The sequence below is a fragment of the Panthera pardus genome, unplaced genomic scaffold, assembly GCF_024362965.1.
Source record: "Panthera pardus isolate Hobbes unplaced genomic scaffold, ASM2436296v1 HiC_scaffold_18, whole genome shotgun sequence".
NCBI lineage: Eukaryota > Metazoa > Chordata > Mammalia > Carnivora > Felidae > Panthera > Panthera pardus.
Genome location: NW_026526743.1, coordinates 15,859,600 through 15,875,743, shown reverse-complemented (window position 1 = coordinate 15,875,743; position 16,144 = coordinate 15,859,600). Strand labels below are relative to the sequence as shown.

Sequence of the window (16,144 nt, the reverse complement as noted above, 5' to 3'; positions counted from 1 at the left end):
GGTTTGGGAAACGTGGTGCTAACTGGTGTTTCTGTTGCAGCCGACTCTACGGGCACCCACTCCCTCTACACGACATACCAGGACTACGAGATCATGTTCCACGTCTCCACCCTGCTCCCTTACACCCCCAACAACAGGCAGCAGGTCAGTGGGGCCCAGGGCAGGGGTCCCATGTGATTTCCAGTTGGTGCACAACTGAACCCCAAGGCAGTCTCCCTCCCCGCGGTCGTTAGCTGGCTGTCTGGCTGGCATGGGCTCTCCTGCTGCCGCCCATGGCCTTGGAGACCCTCTGCACCATGGTCACATCACCTGGGGGATGGAGGCTAGGTCAGGTGTCGTTTGAGATCAGTTTTTTCCTAGCTGTTCCTTAGCCACCCTGCTTGCCTGTAGCTACCCCAGCTCCCCTCAAGGTCTCTTGAGTCATCAGCGGTCCTGTGAGAAAGAAGAACAAACCAGTCAATGTTATTTCAACCAGAAGTAACAGAAATACGAACCAAATTGGCATAAACAATAAATGGGTTTTACTGGGTTATGTAACTCTGACGTGCCAGCACAGGGCTAGCGTTAGGTACGGCTGGATCCGGGGGCTCAAAGCATGTTAGGGACCCTTTGAATTTTGCAGCTCTGCTTTTCTTCATAGTGACCTTATTTTCAGGTCTTCCCAGGTAGTGGCAGAGATGCCCCCTAGCTGCCCTCAGCTCACATCCCACCAACGTAGCCACCCCAGTGGGGGAGACAGCTGTGCCTCCCTAGTGTCCCAGAAACGTTTCAGGGCTGAATCTTGTTGGACTATTCACTTGCCAGTCCCCGGGGCCTGGGGCAGGGAAGGAATGGGCTGACTGGCCGAGCCGGAAGCACGTGCCCACCCCTGGGGATGGATGGGGTCAGCTCAACTTGAAACGCTGATAGAGATCAGGCAGGTGCTTTCCTGCAGGGGAGGGACGTAGCTGTCAGGAGAAGAAGGAAAGGATGCTAAGTGGGCAAGAACAGCTAATACCTGCTTCCTGCAGCTCCTCTCCTAGATGTGCCGTGCAGATTCTGTCCTGAAACAACTCTTCCTAGTTTCTAAAGAACAGAAACCCCACAGACTTGTGGTTCAGCAAGTGTATATTATTTCCATTGGTACAGGTGACGTTGTAGATTTTATAGACCAGCAGTGGTCAGGTGTCCATGGCCTCATAAGGTTAACCTGTGAGCATTCTGTAAGAGCTGTGTGCCGTGCGCTGCTCTCACACCGAGGACACAGCAGTAGGCCGCAAACGAAACAGGCAAAACCACTGGCGTCGCAGGGCTGACGTGTTAGTGGGAAGGGACAGACCAGAAACAGAAGGAAGAGGGAAGAGCCACCGTGTGCCGAGTGTCGATAAATGTCGAGTGACGGCGGCAGGATAGTAGAGAGAGGGCATGTCGTGGGGACACTCAGCGAAGGCCTCCATGGGAGGGAGGTGTCTCAGCAAAGACCTGAAAGAGGGAGCCACATGGAGTTGTCTGGGAAGAATGTTTCATGCCGAGGGAACAGTCACTGCAGAGGCCTTGAGGAAACAAGGCATGTTTGAGGAGCAGCAGGAGGCCTGCGTGGTCGAACAGAGTAAGCGAGGGAGAACGTGGGAGGAGATGTCAGAGCGGCGGTGGGGGCAGGTGGCACGGGGGGCATGGGGCCCCCTGGGCCATGTGGGGACTCGGTCTTTTCCCCCGAGTGAGGTGGAGACACTGGAGGGCTCTGAGCGAGGAGAGACACGATCCGACCAAAGTCCGGGGCTCTCGCTGGCTGCGTGTGGGGACCAGACGGGAGAGGGGGGCAAGAACCACAGGGCGGTGGGAGGCTGCTGTGAGGGTCCAGGCAGGGCCCTCAAGCCAACTGGTGCCGCCCTCCTGTCCCCTGTTTCCATTCACCAGCTACTAAGGAAGAGGCACATAGGAAACGACATTGTGACGATCATCTTCCAGGAGCCGGGGGCGCTGCCTTTCACCCCCAAGAACATCCGCTCACACTTTCAGCACGTCTTCATCATTGTCCGAGCCCACAACCCCTGCACTGATAATGTCTGCTACAGGTATGCACCTCCCACGTGGGCCCCAGGGAACAGCCCCGGGACGGCCCCCAACCCCTGCACACACAGGAAGTCACAGCAGCCGATTCCCAGCCTCCAGGCAGCGTGCAGAAAGACAGCCAGCAGAGAGCAGCCGCCCAGGTGGGCCGGCTCCTGTGTTGCTTTCAGGGAAGCTTTGTCCTCACATTCCCGCGCCTTCCAAGAGAGCGATCCTCAGCGAGAAAGGGGCATGGCACCCCAGTGTTGATAAGGAGACCGTCGGGAATTTGTAGTTGCCTGGAATCTTTTGGTTGCAAGGGACAAAAACTCCTCCTCAACCTGGCTTAAGACAGAAGGCATTCGTATACATCGACTCCCAAATGACAGGTTCGGGCGTAGCTGGATCTGCTCCACTTTCCTATACATTGCCTCATTTGCTGGCAGCTCTGAGCTCGACATCCTCCCAGCTGCAAATCCAGCAAAAAGAAAGCTTTGCTTTCCCAGGAAAAGAAGCCCCAGAATTGCGGCTCACTGATCTGGTTGGGGGTGAGGTGCCCATCATAGAGTGAAACCACCCCTACGCCACGCCTGGGTAGCGGGCACAGGGCTGAGGCATAGGAGTGGTGGCCCAGGGGGAAATCACAAGTTGGAAGGACGGGGGCAGGGATAGAGGTGTGGTTCTGGTTCACAGATCAACAGGCGACACAGGCCGCAGGCTCATTCAGCATCCTCCCCAAGCCCCAGTTCTCACCAGCGGAGTGGCCAGCACCCAGAGGCCAGATGGAAAGCACTCTGGGTGTGGGGTGAGGAGAGAGCCCTCGTCCTTGAAAACCAGCTGATCAAGGACCTAGGCCCCGGGCCAAGGGCAGCACTTGCCCCTGGGATAGCACCGCAAGCTCCGGGGAATGGGCAAGGGAGCGCTATTTTCCATTTTCTGAGAACGGTTTGAAATTCAAAAGGTACAAAATGTAACATAAAAAAGTAAAAAAGGTCACAGTCTCCCACCACCCAGCTGTCCTGTTCGCGGTTTCTTGTGCATCCTGATGTTTTATACATACACCAGCACGTGCTTACAAGTATTCTTCTTCACCTCTTTAACACGAATGGAGCATAACACACGCTGTTCTGAATCCTGTATTTTCTCACCAATCCTTGAGATCTCTCCAAACCAATACATAAAGTGCTTTTTCATTCCATCGTGCGGATGCATGAGAATCTCCCCCCATCGATGGGCACCTGGGCCGTTTCCTGTCAGCCGCTCTTCCCCTCCATCCGGCAGCGAACAACCTTGCATCCGCTCTCCTTGCACTTGTGTCCGACTATACAGATGGGAGAATTCCTGAAACTGGAGTCCCTGGGCCCAAGGGTGTGTGCGTCGTGCACTGGTAGTCTTGAGGAATTGCCGGAATCTCCCATTTTCTTGTGTCAGCCAGGTGTGTGAGAGAAGGGAGGGGGGGATCCACCGCGTAGCGCGTGTGGTTCAGAACACTGTCCTGGATGTGCCGCCCAGGTGGCTGCTGGGAGCCAGCACACTGCATGGCAGGGCCTCCACGGGGCATCAGGCCACAGGCCCCCTGTGTCCTCACCCGTTTGCATCTGGTACTCTGAGCAGCAGCTACCCGTGCCCACACCTCCGGGCTGTGAGAGCCAGAGCTCACTCGGAGGTCCCACGTTCCTCGGCAGCTGAAAGGTAGCCCTGGTGAGGGAAGATGGAGTTGTGCGCGCGCGCGCGTACACACACACACACACACACACACACACACACACACACACACACCACAGAGGAGAAGGCCTCCCTCTCCTGGCACATCAGAGGCAGGGGGTTGAGCCGGGGGCATGGGGGTGGCCTTCCTCCCCTTCCCATGCTCCCACCAGGGCTGTCACGGCAACCTTCCACCAACCCCCCACCTTTCCAGGCCAGCCTTTGCATGGTGTCCAGGATGCTTGCTTGCTTCTGATTCACAAACCCTTCTTGTTTCTTACAATTTAATTTAAAATATTTTTATTATGCAATATTTTAAACATCCTGAAAAGCACAGAAAATAATATAACAGACACCCATGTGCCTACCACCAGATTTAGCAGATGTTAACATTTCGCCATATTTGCTTCAGCTCTCTCTCTTTTCTTTATTTTTAAAGAAAGAAAATGTTAAAGATACAACCAAAGCTTACCCCCTCCCACACCCTCTCCCTTCCTCTCCCCTCCTTCCCTACAGGCAGCTGCTCTCCGGACAGACCACACCCGGTCCCCTCTGTGTCCCCAAACACATTTCTGTGGCAGCACTCATGCTGTAAAAATGACTTATTAGCGTGGCCCTTGCCTCCCTTGAAGGTAGTAACCCCATGTCACATTCCCCTTCATGTATCTATTGTGACACGGGGCTTGCCATACAGTGAGCCTTAAAAACATTTTTGCTGGCCGGACAGATGCCTGGCCCAAATATCATAGGCACCGAGAAAAGAATTGTTGAATGAGTAATTGTGAATATTCTGGAAATACTTACTGAGCTACAGTGACCAGGTGACCTGGTGTCGCACCGTCTCCTGGTTGCGTGATGAGGTGCCGTCCTTTCCGGTTTCAATGTGCCGTTTCTGGGTGGCACACCAGCATCCCTGCAGCCTGTGGGGTGTGAAAACCCAGTCCATCCTGCTGGGAAGCAAAGGACCCGCTGTTCTGATTGTCCAGAAGCCTTCAGCAGCTTATAATTTCGTGGTTCTTAAAATCATGAATCAGGACTGTGGGGAAACCCAAAATCCATCACTCTACGCAGCCAAGTGCTGACCGGAGCCGTTGCAGCGCTGTTCACAGCTGTAACGTACAATGCGAACATACCGTTAATTAGAAAGACTGGCGAAGTCATCTGGTCCATCCCCCGTCCTGTAGGCAAGGCCACGCCCACACGGTTTTGCCCAGAAAACCTGCCTGGTTTGTGTGGCCTTTGAAGAACTGCACCCCTGGAAAGTGCCTTTTTCCGTCAAACCTGCACCTGCTGTGCATTGGTAGAAATCTGTTTCTTCCTGGTCTGTTCAAGTTTAAATCGCTATTTAAATCAATAGTGAACACCTATGCTGGTACTGGTGGACCAGCTAAGCTCAGTGTGGCATCTGCCCACATGGCACTCCTGCACTGGAGGAGTGTCACTGGACAGTGAACAGTGCAGCAAGGGATCTGGCCTGACCCACCTGGGGTGTGCAAGGGCTCCTTTGACAGTCTCCTGCCCCAGGCTCCTTCCAGTGCTTTCCTCATGGGGCAGCCATGGTGATCCTCGCAGGTTGTCAGTCTGGTTGTCACTTGTTGCTAGCACCTGTGTCCATCATGGACCCTCAGGAAGCAGATGCCTCCCTTAGGGTTTTAACTGAGGGTTAGTGAACAGTCCATTCACAGGTGTGCTTAGGTTAGGGGAACAAGTACAGGAAAGTGAGGCATCTGGGAACCACCAGCAGCAGGGAGCCATCACCCACCCCTTCGGCTTGAGGTTAGAGAGGATGGGAGAAGTTTCTGGAAGCTAGAGAGAGCTATGGCTCTGGGAGAGGGGGCACCAGGCAGGAGCTATCTATGGCTGTGAGTTGAAGGATCAAGGACTCAACCACAGCCGCTATCCCAGCCCAACAGGAAGGCCGTGAAGAGAAATAAATTCTTGAACCTCTCTCTCCTGTCACCTCCTGGTGCTTCCTGTTGACCAAATTCACTGGAAGCTGGAGGGCATGGGAACCCAGGTGAAGGTGATAGCCTGCAGAAACCTACCTGCCAGGGCACTGAGCAGGGCAGAGAGCAGCAGACACCAGATCTGGGGGTGCAGATCGTGACGAGCCAGCCCAGGTGGTGAAATGATTGCTTGGTCTCATGATCAAGATGAAAAGCGCTAACACGCCATCAAGGCCCTGCGAGGCCTGGCCCCCAGTGACCTTTTGAGCATCCGACTCTTCACTGTCTGGGCTCAGACCACCCCAGCCTCGTCTTTCACAGTCAGGCGTTGAACACGCAGTGCCCACTGCCTGCAGGGCCCTCCCCTCAGCTCTTCCTCTGGCTCCTACTCAGCCTCCGATCCCAGTGTAATAATCACTTCTTCAGAGAGGCCCCCCTGGGGTCTCCCTGTCCATATCAGGTCCTTCTGTTGTTCTGTCTGTACCCCATTCACTTCCTTTGTCTTTATAAATTAATTTGTAAGTTTGTTTAGTATGCCTCTCTTCCTGGATTATAAAGCTCTGGAGGCCAGGGACTGCTGTATCCCCAGCGTCCAAGAGAGCATCCCAGAAATGCTCGTCTCAAATAGATGCAGGAATGTTACGCTGCCCCCTTTGCCACGTTGGGGGAGGGTGGGGGCTTGGGAGTCAGAACCCAAACAAGCCTTACACTGTGTTTGGGTTCCATGGAATATGTTTTAGTTAGGAATCTCATTATTTAAAAATTACCCTACGGTGGGAAGAGAAGCATTAGGAAATCTCTCCTAACGCAGTACTCATAAGGTGAGGTTTTTGTGGAGGATGAATACAATCCTCTAAGAAAATCTTAGCGAGCTGACTGCTCGCTCATTTCCAGCAACTCATACTGCTTTTAATCATCATCATGTAAACAGCATAGCTTGTGGTGTCTCCACCGCCCTTTAACATCTTCCAGCCAGTGTCGCGCTCCCCTGCCCCTGGGTGGTGACTCTGGGAGGAGCCGTAGCCTCTCTGCCTGACTTCCTGACTGTAGAAATCGGCTGCTCTATAGCCACGGGAGTCTCCACTCAGTTTGGTCATTGGAACAACACGTCTGAGATACTCATCAAATCTCCGGATTTGACTTCTCAGCAGATTCTCCCACCTCCCAGCTCAGGGCTGCTCCTTCTCCCCTCTCCTCTGTTCCATGTTGACCTGTTTCTGGCCTGTCGAGGGTTGGAGCACGAGGAGGAAATGGGAGGCAGGGGAGTGTCCCTGGGACTGTGACCACAGCTGACTGCGAATTCTCTGGGCTCCCTGTCCACCCTCTTGGTCCCCCAGGCTCCTCTTGACTACAGGCTCACCTCAGAGGCCCCTGCTGCCAGCGAGAGTGGGTGCAGAGATGATGGTGTTCGCCACCCAGCTTTCTCCAAAGATGTTCCTTCCAGCAGCTCCCTCTGTAGTTTGCGTAGGGGGTAAGAAGGTTCATTGGTTTGGCAGAACAGGTTTTAGATTATTTCCTTTTTACTTTCTCATCCATTCGCTATTTTCATTTCTGTCACCACGGCACCTCGGTCGAAACTGAAGTAGGAAGGGTGCCTTCTAACCTCTCGTTACAATGAATTTTCAAAATAACCCACGTAGAGAAGATTTACAAAGTATGTTAAACAATGTCACACAAATGTTTGAAAGAAGTAAATCACATAAATGTCCTGTATCAGTCAGATGTTCCGATAATAATGCTATTTAACAAACCACCCCAAAACTCAAGTAGCTCACAGACATTAACATGTCTCTCTGGCCCACACATCCACAGGTCTGACTGGCCTTGGCTCCCGGCCACGGATTGGGTCCAGGTCTGCTACAGGTGTCCCTCATCCTTCTGGGGCCCCCATGGGGCATGTTTAGCTCCCGGAGAAGGCAGGAGCACAGGAGGCATGCCTTGCTTGAAAACCATTGGCTAAATCAAGTTACCCAGGATCAGTAGGGTGGGGACGTACCTCCCCTCAAAGGTGGAGAGGGAGGAGTGAGTGTTTGCCAAACTGTAACCTACCACATAGTTTGTATGTATGTAAGATGAGAATAATCGAAAGCGGTAGGAGAATTCTTCTTTGAACAGCAGTGGATGTTCTAACAGCAGTGGATGTTCTAGGAAGTAAAAAAAATGCATATCCACGCCCTAAGGCTATCGAAAGTTTCCAGTCTAGCCAGCAACTTACTAGTTAGACGTAACTATTTCCATTCCTACAAAGCACACTCCTGTATCTGATTGCATGTTTTCTTTCTGAAGGGAATCTCAAGTGCCTTTCTTTCTACCATCTATTTCTCCCTCCTCAGTATGGCTGTGACCCGATCCAAAGATGCTCCTGCTTTTGGTCCCCCCATCCCCAGTGGAACCACATTCCGCAAGTCTGATGTCTTCAGAGACTTCTTGCTGGCCAAGGTGATTAATGCCGAGAACGCTGCACACAAGTCTGACAAATTCCACACCATGGCCACCAGGACCCGCCAGGAGTACCTCAAGGACCTGGCCGAAAACTGTGTCTCTAACACACCCATTGACTCCACTGGCAAATTTAACCTCATCTCCCTGACCTCCAAGAAGAAGGAAAAGACAAAAGCACGGGCAGGCGCTGAGCAGCACAGCGCAGGCGCCATCGCCTGGAGGGTGGCGGCCCAGGACTATGCCCAGGGGGTAGAAATTGACTGCATTTTGGGGATTTCCAATGAGTTTGTGGTGCTCCTGGACCTTCGCACCAAGGAGGTGGTGTTCAACTGCTACTGTGGGGATGTCATCGGCTGGACCCCAGACTCCTCCACTCTCAAAATCTTCTATGGGCGAGGGGACCACATCTTCGTGCAGTCCACAGAAGGCTCTGTGGACGACATAAGGGAAATCGTCCAGAGACTGAAGGTAAGGGAGAGAGCTCGGCAGTGGTACAGCACTTCTGTGGTTTGGCCCAGGCCTTAGGGAACCACCCCACTTAGGGAACCCCCCACTCCCACCCCAGCCCAGTCAGTCAGGCCAGGACACTAACTGGCCCCAAGAGAACCAGAATTGCCACTTACACACTAGGGGGGCTTGTGGGCCCTGCACCCTGGGTTCTTTTCTAGGGAAGGTTTGGGCCAGGGATCCAAGGCTCTCCATTGTCATCACCTTGGGAAGACAGAGATGTATTTATTCACTCTAGAAGTTGATAGGAGATACAAGTTTATGCTTACATTCAAAATGTAAGGGTACTTTGGGGAAGAATTAAAATAGAATGAAAAGCTTCCAGGCCACTAAAGGATAGGGCATAAGCAGGGACCTGGGGAGAACATGAGAAAGCACAGTACAGGAAACAAACAAACAGAAAATTATATAGCGGGAATAAGTCCACATCAGTAATCACGATAAACCTGAGTGGCTTAACTTCCTCTGTTAAAAGATGAAGGTTCACAGTCTGGGTGAATTCTTACCCTAAACACCTGGTAGACCTCTCCGACTCAGACTGGTGGTCAAAGCAAGAGTGACAGATTTCAAGTCGGGTGACAGCTAGGTTGGTGAAGGCTTGAAGCACTGTGGTAGGAAGTACTCGGGCCACATCTGAGCTCTGTGAAAGGGAACGCTGTAGTCAGCAATGGGCTCTTGGTGGGTTTAACAGGAGGGCGGGTCGTGCATGTGAAATAGGGAAGGGTGCGTAACATGAGACCTGGGTTCTAGAGTCAGAAGGCCTGGCTTCAAGTCCTGGCACTGCCACTGGCCAGCCGTGCGACCTTGAGCCAAGTTCTTAACTGCTATGTGACTCAATTTCCCCATCTGAAAAATGGGAACAAAAATTACCATACGTCATGTGAAAGTTTTAAGGATTGGATGAGTTATGCCGCCCAGACAAGCTTGCCTGACTTGGTGGGCTGTGACCTCCAGATCCCACCATGTTCACCCTTCTGGGCCTTTGCACTGTCTCATTAAATTCAGGCTGCATTGATAAGGCCCTGCCCTCAGCTTTCCTCAGCCCAAAATTCATGCTTAGCTTTAGGTAACAACATTAGTTTTTGGTAGCAACACGGATGTGGGGTCGGAGACCCAGGGCCTCCATCTGTTTTATTCACTTGCGTATGTCCCATGCCTCCATCAGGACTGCCTGGCACGTAGTAGGTGTTCAGTAAATACTAATTGGTTGGCTAGTTGAATAAGTTTAATTGAACCCTGAGTCTGTGCTAATAAGCATTTTACGTGTGTGATCTCACAGTCTTTGACCACCCCATGGAGTGTAGGTACTGTTCGTGTCTCCACTTGACGAGATGAGGAAATTGAGGCTCAGAGAGGTATAGATACTCACATAAGGTCATGCAGCCAGCAGATGGCAGACTGGGATCTGAATCCAGGTTTTCCTGACTCCAGAACCTATCTGTGCCCAAACTCGAGACTGGTAGCTTATCGGCATCTCCACCCGGGTGTCTGTAAGCCCCTGAAACATGTGCAAGAGCAAACTCCTGGTTTTCCTCCCCTGCCCCCCAGAATTTTCCTGTTAACATAAAGGGCAAGTCCGTTGCTCCATTTATTGAAGTCAAAAGCCTTGGCATCAGCCTTGCTGTTCTCTTCCTCTCACACCCACATCCCGTCTGGCTCCGGTGGGCAGTCTCCAGCCACCCCGCCCCTTCCACAGCCTCCCCCAGCCTCTCCTGGACTCTGCAGTCACCTCCTCCCTGTCTCCCTCGCCTCCACCCTTGCTTCCCTATGTTCTGTCCTCAGTAAGGCAGTCCCAAGGGGTCTGGTCCCATCACTGCTATGCTCAGAACCGTCTGCCCACCCTAGGTGAAAGCCAGAGTCCTTGCAGTAGCACATGAGACCCCGCGTGATCTGGCATCCTGTCGCTCTCTCTGCCCTGGATACACAGACCTTTGCTGCTTCCCGAGTGTGCTAGGCAGGCAACCAGCCTTTCCACTGCCCGCACTCTCTCGCTGGAGCACTTTAGTCACGTGTCATCTTATCAGGGAAGCCTCATATGTAAAATCGCAACCCCCCACCCCGACTGAGCATATTCCACCCACTTACCCTGCTTTAATTTTCTCCATGGCACTTACCACCACACAAAGTGTATTTGTGTATTTGTCGTTCACTGCGCTGTCCTTAGCACTCAAGCCCGTATGCAGGAGACGCTCAGTGAACTTGTACTGAACGCATGGGTGTATCACTACCCTATAGTAATAGCAAGAGCGAACATTTGTGGAGGGCTGTCCGACCCTGCTCAGTGCCTGGCACGACTTGGCATTTTCTTCTTACAAAAACCCGGTGAGGGAGATACCATTATCATCCCCACTTCACGGATGAGGAATCTGGAACCCAGAGAGTTAAGTACCTGGGTTCTTTAACACGAGAGGATGCTTCCTCCCCAAATCCTGACAGCAGCTCACGTTTCTTGTGCAGTGACCGTGCCAGGCACCGCGCCAGGTTACACATTTTACCCACATCCTCTCTGTGCCACTCCGTCCCACACCCACCCCCGAGCCTACTGTTGGCGCAGTGTTTTGCAGCCCGTTACCGCAGCCCTCCTCACAATCTCAGTGCCCCAAAGCCCACTGAGGAACCAGGTGGCCAGGAAGTGATGACGTAAGCCATCTTCTGCGAAGGGACAAGCCCATCTTAAGTGACTCATGATGGCAAATCTGTCTGCTGCGCAGAGCCCTCCAGGGCAAGGAGTCCCTGCCCTCCCCAGCAGAGCCAGGAGTCAGACATCCTTCGTTTGTTAAGTTATGCCCCTGTCTCTGAGCCGGACAGTGCTGGGACACAGCAGTGACCATGATGGGCCGTGGCCGCCCTCCCGGGACTCCCATCTGAGGCAGATACCGAACAAGGAGTTACAAGTGCCGAGAGGTTAAAGAGGAAGTATTGAGGATGCCAGGGAACCTATCGTGGGGAGAGGTCTCAAGCCCACGGGTTGGATGTAGCCCCCAGACATACTCAGTTGGTTACCAAAGCTTAGCATTCGGAAGACTTCATAGAAGTGTGTCTTTCCGGGGGATCTGGCTGTGCTGGACGTGCATTTGCACAGGTCAGCCGAGGCAAGGCCATAAGTGCCCGCTTCAGATGGGGCACAAGTGCAGCATTTAGCCACATTCCACCAGCCTGCGTCTCGTGTACACTGCCCACCGAGTACCCCAGCTTGTGAGCCTGGGATGGGGGGCTCCCTGAGGAAACAACTTTTAAACCGAGATCAGAACAAGAAGTAGGAATCGTCCTGGTGAAGAATGAGGGGGAAATTAAAAAAGGGGGCAGCGGGGAATACAGCGTGGAAGGTAAAAGCAAGAGTTAAAAAGTCAGGTCTGTACAGGTCTTAACATCTGAAAGATAAGCAAAGCAGTTGTACCTGCTTCACAAGTGAGATAATGGTGAAATTGGGCATATGAAGGGCTTAATCAGTGCCTGGCACACACAGATCAGTCCCCAGGAAGATGAACTTTAAAAAGGCAGGGTTGGCCTGGCAGAGGGTCCTCTGAACAGGTATGTGTTTGGTCTCGTAAGGTGTTCCCTGTGCCGTGGGGCCTTTCTAGAATCTTGTAAACGTCAGGAATGCTTCTATTCTTCAGGTGGGGCTTCCTTTGGTTTGTGAGAAAAGCAAAGGGGACAGAATTGTCAGACATTTAAGAGAGCAGGGGTGCCTGGGAGGCTCAGTTGGTTAAGCATCTGACTCATGACTTTGGCTCAGGTCATGATCTCACATTTTGTTACTTCAAGCCCCGCATCGGGCTCTGTGCTGACAGTGCCGCTTGGGATTCTCTGTCTTTCTCTCTGTGTCTTTCTCAAAATAAATTAACTTTAAAAAAAAAAAAAGGTTTGGGGCGCCTGGGTGGTGCAGTCGGCCAAGTGTCCAGCTCAGGTCATGATCTCACAGTTCATGGGATCTAGCCCCTCACTGGGATTTCTGCTGTCAGAGCAGAACCTGCTTCGGATCATCTGTCCCCCTCTCTCTCTGCCCCTCCCAACCCTCTGAAAAATAAATAAACATTAAAAAAAAAAAGGGGGGGTTTTAAGAGACAGCAGCTACAGAGTTCAGTTACCGGCTCTCTCCTCTCTCCAAAATGATCGAAAACAGCTGTAGTGGGTCGCTACAGGCTGAGCTGCTAAAAGAGACCGAGAGATCCAGTGGCCAAAACAAGGCGGGAGTTTCTTTCTCTTGTAGTTAATGCCCAGGCTGCTCAAGGTGGCAGGGACAGCTCAGGGACTTACACCCCTTTTGTCTTGTGACACCTCATTTTCCTTCTGTATCGGTTGGTATGACTCCATATCCCCGTTCCTGTCTGTGGGGAGGCAGAAGGTGTGAGTGTGGAGGGCAAGCAATTTTATTTTGAAGAGCACAACCTAGAAATTCCATCACTTCCACTCCTGTCCTGTTGGCCAAAACCAAGTCATATGTCCGTACCTAGCTGTGAGAGAAGCTGAGACATGGGGGGCCTCAGCCGGGTGGCTGTGCGCCCGTCCAAATCTGTTTTGCCGTGGGAGGTCTTGGTACTGAAAGGAGGAAGGGAAGAGTGGAGAATGGACGGCAGTCAGCAGCCTCGCTGAAGCCTCTGAGGAAGGTCAGGCCCTCCCCACCCCCTCCTGGCCTGGTGTGGCCTAATTGGTCAGGGGCACAGACACACCAGACGTTTCTCTGTAACTCACAACCAGATTCTGTGGACACAAGGGTGACTGCTTCAAGGAGAAGAATTTTGACTCCCCAAGCAGAAGTCACGGGCTAGGATGAAGTCACAACTTTCTCTTCTGATGCACTGAACACCAGGCTTTCCTCTGCAACCGGTTTTTCAAACTTTTTAACTATGGAAAATGTCGAACATACACCAAAGTAAAGAGACTCACCTAGCGAACTCCTGGGCCTTCACCAGTTTTCCGCGATTATCAGCCAGCCCGTGGCCAGTCTTGTTTCTTCCTTCCCTCCCTTCCCTTCCACCTGATTATTTCGAAACAAATCCTAGACATCCTGTCATATCATCTGTACACATTTCAGCATTTATCCTGAAAACACACACACCCCCAAAAAACAACTGTCTTGTCATTGTCACACATAAAGAAGGAACAATAATTCTTTCTTGTCACATGAACAAGTTGGACTGTGAAATCAATTACTGGGTCTCAATCAAGAATTTTTGAGGACAGGATAGGAAAGAAGACAGAGTATCGCAGTCCATCCCAGTAAGTAAGGATAAGTAGTCCTTTGTGAGGTGTTGCCCCAGTGCTACATTTGTCCCCCACTTTCCAAATTCTCCCCATCTGCGTCAAATGTGGTTATGTCTTCAGGTGAGGCCTTTCCCGTCCACACTCTTCATTTCCTGCTACCTACACTCAGGAATGTGATCGATTTGGATTGCAAGGAATATTTGTGGGTTAACGCACGTGTGAATGCATAGACTGGTTTGTGACATACAACCTGCTTAGTGTGCATAGTGGCCAGAAAAAGTGTGAAAGCCACTGTTGTAACAAGTACGTTCAAATACCATAACTTCTAGCCGGGGAATGGCTTCTCACAGGCAATTTGAACTATTACACGTTCTCTTTCCTTAATGCAGTTTTAGGAGAGGGCAGACAGATCTCGATGTGACTTGTTTAATAGCCGTAGCCGTGGCTTGTTAGGTTCTTTTCTCCCAAGAAGAGGAGAGAATCCCTAAGGACATGCTGAAGGGCTGAGGTCCTCTTCCGCGGGTCCTCCTGTTTACAGTATACAATATCATGGCAAAAACCACACACGGATGAAGCAAGGCCTTGTGTGGTCTGGTCAGGTCCAGGCTGGAGGACGGTCTGAGGAGGAGATTGGGAAGGGGTTTGTGGCTCTGAGAATGAGGAAGTAAAGAATATGGCGCGAGCCCCCACCCAGAAAAGATCCCAGGATCTCTGGTCGGTTGCTCCTCTGGCTTACTTTGTTCAGAGTCACTGTGTCAGGATAAAATAGTTGTGGCTTAGAACAACAAAGGTTTGGGAGGGAGGGGAGGGGAGGTGATGGGCATTGAAGAGGGCATCTTTTGGGATGAGTACTGGGTGTTGTATGGAAACCAATTTGACAATAAATTTCATATATTAAAAAAAAAAAATAGAACAACAAAGGTTTATCTGTTGCTCACACTACATGTCCGTCTTGGGTTCACCAGAGATCTCTGCTCCACATTGTTCTAACTCTGGAACTCTAGCTGACCAAACAGCCATTATCTGGAATAATCCTGGTAGCTGTGGTAGAGGGGAAAGGCCTACGGGGGGGGGGGGGGGGGGTCTCACTCTAGCAAGTAAATGCCCCAACCTAAATGACATGACAGTTCCACTCACAACTCAAGTTGTGACCAAAACAAGTCCCAGAGCCCACCCACCCCAAGGGGCCAAGAAGTATAATACTGCCATAGCTGGGAAGGAGGGAGACCAGGGGCCTTTGGAATACATGGCTGGCTCCTGACTGCCACCATCTCTGCAAGCTAATAAGCCATATAGTTGTATATCCACATTTCGTCTTCAGAAGTCAGGGGTCCAGGCTGAGACTAGGTAGGTGTTTGTGCTCCTATACCCTGGCATCACCTGGGAGAGATGGGAGTCAGCAGGGTCTTTGGCCCCAAAGCGGGGAAATCTGTACAGGGATCGTCCAGAGCTGGCCCCCAAACAGCTTCTGAGGCTAGATCCTACCTGTCGCCTACAGGTCATGACCAACGGCTGGGAGACGGTGGACATGACCCTGCGGCGGAACGGGCTCGGGCAGCTGGGCTTCCACGTGAAGTATGATGGGACAGTGGCCGAGGTGGAGGACTACGGGTTTGCCTGGCAGGCCGGCCTCCGGCAAGGTAGCCGACTGGTGGAGATCTGCAAGGTGGCCGTGGTCACACTGACCCACGATCAGATGATCGACCTCCTGCGCACCTCTGTCACTGTCAAGGTGGTCATCATCCCGCCTTTCGACGACGGCACGCCCCGGAGGTAAGGGCATCTGCCCTGTAAGGTGGGAGCCAGGTGGGGGTTGGCAGCTTCCAGAGAGCCCGCGTGTGCCCCCGCCCCAGTACTGTCACTCGAGGGCCTTTCTCAGGAGGAAGAGCCACGACGGCAACCAGGTGAGAGTCCGTAACTATCAAGCACATACTGCGTGCCAGTTACGGTTGAAGCTCTGCAAATGCGTACTGTCCCATTTAATGTCTGTAACAGCCCCACGAGGTGGGCACTCTCATCAGTTCCATTTTGTAGATGATGCACACAGCGTGAAAAGTAGCTTGCCCCGAGGCCACACTGTACTGGGTTCACTCCTTCAACACATATTTATTGCGCCCCGAGTATGTGCAAGCTCCATTCGAAGCTGGGGATACAGCAGTAACGAGACAGAGCGCCTGCTCCCTAGAAGTTTGTGTTCTAGAGGAAGGGACAGGCAGTAATTAAATAGATATAATGCAGGACCAGGCAGTAATAAGGCTTAAGAAGAAAACTAAAGCAGAGTAAATAAAGGGCCTGCCCCATGGTGGGAGAAC

The 16,144-nt window shown here is 52.1% G+C and overlaps 1 protein-coding gene across 6 annotated transcripts in view; it reads left to right on the top strand.

Annotated features, from left to right (window-relative positions):
• The window catches only part of SIPA1L3 (signal induced proliferation associated 1 like 3), a 237,412-nt gene that overhangs the window by 154,650 nt on the left and 66,618 nt on the right, over positions 1–16,144 (top strand). For all 6 annotated transcript variants that reach the window (XM_019432064.2, XM_019432058.2, XM_019432059.2 and 3 more), the window contains 4 exons: positions 41–144; positions 1,897–2,054; positions 8,012–8,588; positions 15,331–15,605. In XM_019432064.2, the coding sequence (XP_019287609.1) occupies positions 41–144; positions 1,897–2,054; positions 8,012–8,588; positions 15,331–15,605 (1,114 nt within the window). The remainder of the gene's footprint in view (positions 1–40; positions 145–1,896; positions 2,055–8,011; positions 8,589–15,330; positions 15,606–16,144) is intronic.